Genomic DNA, 7500 nt, shown 5'->3' with positions numbered 1-7500 from the left:
ACAAGTGGCTATAGCGATCTTGGTTTATTGATGTAAATAAACTATCTTTTTAAGGTATAGTTTTGTACGAAATTTACGCCAGATGTTTAGAGGAAAACTATTTATTAGTCTGATCATTATTATTAACGTCTATTTGGCGTAAGGTTAGATAAACTTATGTTAATATAACCAGTAATTTTGCACTAATATATATATATATATACAGTATGTGTGTGCATGTGCGTGGGTGTACACGCAAGTTTTATATATATATATATATATATATATATATATATATATATATATATATATATATATATATATATATATATATGTATACAGTATATATATATATATATATATATATATATATATATATATATATATATATATATATATATGTATACAGTATATATATATATATATATATATATATATATATATATATATATATATATATATATATATATATATATATATATATATGTATACAGTATATATATATATATATATATATATATATATATATATATGTATACAGTATATATATATATATATATATATATATATATATATATATATATATATATATATATATATATATCCTTCTACACCATTTAACTCCCAATATTCTTCTGAGGGCTTTGTTCTCAAATCTACAAAATCTCTTGGATATTACTTCATTGGCATAATATCTCATTTCCATACAGCAACACCGATCTCACTAAACTGATATATAGCCTGATATTTATATGTAATTTCAGACGATTTTATTTCCAAATTTTACTTAACCTAGCTATTGTCTGATCTACTTTTTTCTATCTTTCATTGAACCCTAATTCCAAAGATCTTGTATTAGAGATCACAGTTCCTAAATATTTAAATGTTTCCAGCTCATTAATCCTTTCTCCTTCTTATGATATTTCACCTTCCACTGCATAATCCGTTCTCATCATCTCTGTCTTTCTTCTATTTATCTTGAGCCTAACCTCATGTGATATTTCATGCATTCTGGTAAGCAAGCTTTGCAAGTCCTAGGGTGTTCTGCTAATAAGGACACCATCATCAGCATACTCTAGGCCAGTTACTTTCCTGTTACCAATCCAGTCCAATCCTTCTCCGCCATCCCCAGCTGTTCTATGCATGACAAAATACATCAGGAGGATAAACAAAATAGGTGCCAATACATTCCCTTGGAGAATTCCATTGTTCACTGGAAATTCATTTGATGATACTCCACAAACATTAACTTTGCACTTGCTATGCTCATTAACAGACTTAATCAAATTTACATATTTAAGAGGAACTCCATAATAACGCAAGAGTCTCCATAAAATTGGCCGGTACACACTGTCAAAGGTTTTTTCATAGTCCACAAATGCCATCAAAACTGGATTTCTATTTTCTGCTCATTGCTTTACCATATGTCTTAAAATTAAAATTTGGTCAGTACAACTTCTACCTTTTCTAAATCCTGCTTGTTCATCTCTCAGCTTTTCATTAATCTTCCTCTCCAATCCCTTTCGAATAAGCATATTATATATTTTCATAGCAACTGACGTGAGTGTTATGCCCTGTAATTAATGTAATTAGTCAGATTTTTTTTTTCCATTTTTACTAACATTCCTAGCTCCCATTTATCAGGTTTTGCCTCTTCACGCCCCATTCTACAAAACAATCTTGTGAGTATCCTGGGAGTCACTTCATTTCTTACCAATATCATCTCAGCAGTTATTCCATCATGTATATATATATATATATATATATATATATATATATATATATATATATATATATATATATGTGTGTGTGTGTGTGTGTATATATACATGTGTATATATATATATATATATATATATATATATATATATATATATATATATATATATATATATATATATATATGTATATATATATATATATTCAAATATATGTATATATACACAGTATATATTTTGAGTTTTGCAAATAACCTGCATGAAGCCTAACCTGAAAGTAACAAGTGTTCTCATGCACAAAAATAATGATAGATATAATTGTTGCAGGGTCGGTTAAGAATCAAACTCCGCTCGCACTTGGCATTCAAAACCTCTGTAATTTCAATGTTACAAGAATCAAATAATCAGAATTTACACAAATGAATAATGGAACGCATACTTGTCCTCACGTATTTATATCCTCTTATAAAATTCCATGATTTCTATATTGAATTATCGATAATGTTGTAACTAAGAAGTATTGAATTTTATATGGCGGCTTGCTGGTTTATTTTCAGGATCTTTAAAAACAAATAAGGACGTATTCTTCTCCTCTTTTGATAGTTCTCCTGATTCATGATTATATTTATGTTTCTATATCTTATTTTCTTTGTTAATTAATTGAAATAGATCTGTTTACTCTTTTCGTTCTGTCATTCTTTTTTTTTATCAAGTATTGATAAAACATCTTGTGTGGCTATATTTATTTTTCCATTTGTAACAACAGCCTACCGGTGGATAGACTCCAGAATTTCTGAATATTTTGTCGTGATTTTTGACGGGTCACGTACACTAGTTATTAACTATACGCATCTAAACATTTTCATTTATTTCCCGTAATTTTTTACATTCTAGGTATTATAGAACTTATAACAACGCAATTCAGTCACATTTAGAAAAGATAATTTAATTCGTATTTTACGCTTGACGTACCTTATTGCGGCTGATTGTTGAATCACAATACTCCTAAAAGTGGGTGTGCAAATTTCAGTAAAGTCTGTGAAAATTTAAGCCAAAACTTCTTAAATTCGCTGGTGGTTACCCACAAAAAAAAGAAAAAAAGAAAGAAAAAAAAAAAAAACCTGATCACATCCTACAACATCGGGAATACTTTGGTTTATGCATTTGCATAAAAAGACAATTCAAGCGAATATACTATATAACTATGGGAATGACCCAGAGCAGGTAACCGAGCTTGGGTAGGTGCCAGGGACTAGAAAACACAAGGAAAATGACGTGTGTATGGGAAAAAGTTAGGCAGTTTATCAGGAAAAATCTAAAATATGATATCATCGCGGCATGTGTTGCAACGAAATTACAGGAAGAATTTACCTTGGCTGTAATAACCACGCTTTGGTTTTCCAGTCGGGGTAGGTGTCTCGGTTGTCGTTGTGGTTGTAGCTGGAGCAGTAATTGCTGAGGTAGATGAGGTGGTAGGAACCTTACAATGACAAGTATTCCCTTCTCCCTGAATGGTTTGGATTATCATTCCAGGCTCCTAAAAAAGACAAAAAATTAATTAATTTTAGCGAACCTCTAAGTAGGTATATTTTTCAAACTTTCTGTGGAATTTTTAGTTAAATTATAAGAAATCCAACACCCCATGGAATGAATTATACAAAACTGCAGTTGGCTATATTTCCTGCCTAAAATCACGCTGTGAAATTCTCTTCATCTTTCGTTTTTCCTGTCTAACAACCTTCCTTTATTGGGACATGCTATAAATGGCAGAGGTCAGGAACAGTGACATTTCCCTATCGAGCTGGACAATGTCCTAGAGACTAACCATATATACATATGATCAGTGCCCAAACCCCTCTCCAGCCTAGCTAAGACCCGGTAGGACCAGGCAATGACTGCTGATGATTCATGTGGTAGACCTACAATATATGCTCCCCAACCCCATCCCCCCTCATTAGCTTACAAGGATGGTGAGGCTGCAGACACTAAATGAATTAACGAGTTTGAGCGGGACTCGAACCTTAGTCTGGCGATCATCAGGAAAATACGTTACTAATAGGCAACAAAAACCCTAAAAACATCAAAGTTTTCCCTTTCCCGATCTTCCCGATAACCCAAATTAGGTATACCTTCCCGTAGACCTTTACGAATAAGATTATTTTCGATGGCCTTTGTATGAAAAGGATGAAAATATCCATAGAACAAAATCAACCTTAAAATTGTGATAATTATTCCCCCATTCAATGAATTTCCATTTATATTCAACGTGAAGAGACCAAAACTCTACGTACGAGTTGGGCTGCCCAAGTGTCATAGCCAGACTGCGCTCGGCCAAGAGATGATAACTGGTAGATGAGAAGGGTGATTAATATCGCCAGCCTGAAAATCACGAAGATATTGACAGTGTTTATAAATATAGACTTATTAATTACTTATTTTTTTCAAAACTGTTTGCCAGTAATGTACAGCTGGACAAAGGAGTCCCAGGCTCACCTTGCTCCGAAGAAGTGCACCCTATCACACCCTTACTTTGCGGCGAGTAACCAAACAGATAGTGTAAGGAGAGATGGGAGAGGTGGTAGGCAGGGCTAAGCACAGAAACTTGCCGCGCGGTAAGGGTGTGGCTGGATACACTTCCTCAGAGCGAGGTGCCAAAAACTCCTGTGTCCGGATGGAAATACATTTTCAGGTATGAAGACCAATGAATTCTTTTGTACTCTTTCTTGCTTTATAATCGATTTCAATAAAAGCTATCATTTTATCAGTTTAATTTTACTAAACAATTTTCACATAATTTTAGATCTATATTCTACTTTTTCAATGGATATTTTATTATGGGAAATATAGCAGTTTAAGAAAAGGTTTCTACAGGTGAGCGTTTAGAAAACAAAATGGTTAACAAAGGAAAACGATATACCCACCTCCATACGTAATCGCCTTAACGGTACATAACAGGCGTCAATTATCCAACACTGAATAATTTATAAAGTAATATATAGACTAAAAAACTAATAGCCTATCTTTAGATAACCACATACACATACGTATATACTGTGTATATATATATATATATATATATATATATATATATATATATATATATATATATATATATATATATATATATATATATATATATTACTAGCAAAACTACATCCCAGTTTGGAAAAGCAGGATGCTAGAAGACCAAAGCCCCCAACCGGGAGAGCAGCCCAGTAAAGAAAGGTAATAAGAAAAGAGTAAATAAACAATACAGTATATAAGTGATGAATAAGAATGAAATATTTTACGGTCAATAACAACGATAAATGTATAAGTCATATATAAACTGTAGAATAAATTGTTCAATAGAAAATAATTTACAAAAGTTTGAACTTCCAAAGTTCCACCGAAATAAAACTTCTAGAATACTGTGTAGTTTTGTGCATTATGATGGAAAAGGCATGATTGGTAGAATGAACCTATAGTCCATTTCTTTTAGCGAGTCATATTTGCACAGACTCGCAACAGTGCCCTTTTAGCTCGGAAAAGTTTCCTGGTCGCTGATTGGTTAGAATTATCTTGTCCAACCAATCAGCTATCAGGAAACTTTTCCGAGCTAAAAGGGCACCGCTGCGAGTCGGTGCAAATATGACTCGCTAAAAGAAATGGACTATAGTACTGCGTACAGGATGGTGCAGTCTGGGAATATGAATGCAGAGGATGCTCTGAATTATGAAAAATCTTATGTAACTTGCATAAAACAACTGAGCGACGGTGTCAAAGATTTATATCCACATCAGGAATAAAAAATCAAATCGACAATAAATCATCATCTGAAGACAAAACAGGAGAACAATACTTGACACAAAGTAGAATGAAAGAATTAAAACATTTCTTCAGGATAAAGTGATCGCCGAAAATCTTAAAATTATTTTCTCAGTAAGCCAATTTTTTGTACAACTGAAGAAGAAACAAGGCGAACGTACTTCTCAAAAGGAATTATGCAAATAAGAATCATACCTAGAATCTTAAATGAATTGTTAATAGTTAAAGATACATTGTGAATGCAAAGTTCTGGATGTTGAGGATCTACTGTCCTCGACCTATTTACAATCATACTTTAAGTTTTGTTAGAGTTCAACTTCTTGCCCAATAATTTGCACAATACCCCATAAATTGTCATCATCTTCCTCCTTCTTCTCATCATCATCATCATCATCATCAGTCGTAACTAGTTCACTACAGTATGTTCATCCACGTGCATATGTTTATGGTCTTTCTATGCCAGTCTATACCGCAAATTTTCTTAGTTTGTCAATCCATCGTCAACCCTACCTTCCCCTTGCTATTTTGCCATTCTTTATCTTTAATGTCCATCTACTATCTGTCATTCTCATTATATGTCCTGCCCATATCCATTTACTTTCCCTACATGTTCTAAGAATATCCTCTACTTTAGTTTGCTCTCGTATCCATGTTGCTCAATTCCTGTCTCTTAGTGTTATATTCATCATTATTCTTTCACTATCTCTGAGTTGTAACTAGCTTATGTTCGAAGGCTTTAGTAAGGCTCCAAGTTTCTAATGCACGAGTTAATACTGGTGGGACAATCTCATTAAATACATTTCTCTTTACTTTTCATAATCTTATTTTCTTTATCAAAGAAATCCCATACTTATTCTTCTTTTAGTTCCGGTCTCATGTGCTGGGGAAACACTTACTGTTTGTCCTAATTACGTTTATTCATTAACAATCTCTAGATATTCGTCCATAACCTTATTTGTTGTCTCTCTGTATTTTCATTGAACATTGTCTTAGTTTTACTCATATTCATTTCCAGTCTTACATTTCTGCTTCCTCTATTCAAATCTTCTATCACCTTTTGTAATTCCTTCTATTATTCACTAGATACAATTATGTCATCTGCAAATTTCAAGTTGTTTAGGTATTCCCCATTAATGTTAAATTCTATATTTTCCAAAATAAATTCTTAAAAACTTTTAGGTACGTTGTGAATAATTTAGGGGAGATGGGGTCTCCCTGCCTAACTCCTTTCTCAATCATAATTTTCTCACTATCTTCATGTAAGTTTAGAATTGCTGTACTTCCCGTAAATATATCTTCAAATGTTCTAACATAAGATTCATCTATTCCTCGTCTTTGAAAGGCTTTCATTATTGCAGACGTTTTAACAGAATCAAAAATTTTCTCATAGCTTATAAATGCCATACATAGTGGTTTATTATACTTTGTCGACTTTTTTTTTTTATCTGGTTAATTACATGGCTATGGATAGTTGTTGAATACCTGTTTCTAAAGCCTGCTTGCTCTCTTGGTTGGTTAAAGTCTAGCTGTATTTCTATTCGGCCCAATATGATCTTTGTAAATATTTTGTATATTACTGAGAGTAAACTTATTGGGTGGTAATTTTCTCAAGTCTTTTGTGTCTCCATTTGCTGTGAATTAGTATGATGATAAAGTTTATCAAAGCTGTAGGTAGTTAAAACATTAAAAGCCATGCAAAGAGGCAAAGCAGCAGGAGAAAATGGCCTAACAATTGATTTGATAATAGCTGGGTGAGATTTCATAGTAGTACAACAGGCAGACCTTTACGCAAAATGTCTGCAGGAATGCCCCATATAATTGTACCACACATTAATTTTAGCTAGATCTCTATTAAGGGATTCAGGAACCCTAGAGCTACACCCAGGAGATATAATTGATACAAAGAGAGTAGCATCACCTGCATATGCAACGAGCTTGTTTTCTAGGACAAACCACAGGCCATGTGTATATAGTATGAAAAGTAATGGATCAAAAA

General features: G+C 32.7%; 1 protein-coding gene across 2 annotated transcripts in view; it reads right to left on the bottom strand.

The window, feature by feature from the left end:
- LOC137657034 (uncharacterized) overlaps positions 1-7500 on the bottom strand; it is a 24580-nt gene that overhangs the window by 11733 nt on the left and 5347 nt on the right. For both annotated transcript variants that reach the window (XM_068391392.1, XM_068391393.1), the window contains exons 2-3: positions 3989-4076; positions 3069-3234 (exon numbers count right to left, since the gene is read on the bottom strand). In XM_068391392.1, coding sequence (XP_068247493.1) covers positions 3069-3234; positions 3989-4076 — 254 coding nt within the window. The remainder of the gene's footprint in view (positions 1-3068; positions 3235-3988; positions 4077-7500) is intronic.

The sequence above is a fragment of the Palaemon carinicauda genome, chromosome 18 (genome assembly GCF_036898095.1).
Source record: "Palaemon carinicauda isolate YSFRI2023 chromosome 18, ASM3689809v2, whole genome shotgun sequence".
NCBI lineage: Eukaryota > Metazoa > Arthropoda > Malacostraca > Decapoda > Palaemonidae > Palaemon > Palaemon carinicauda.
The sequence above is the reverse complement of the archived record's forward strand: the minus strand, read 5'-3'. Positions and strand labels throughout refer to the sequence as shown.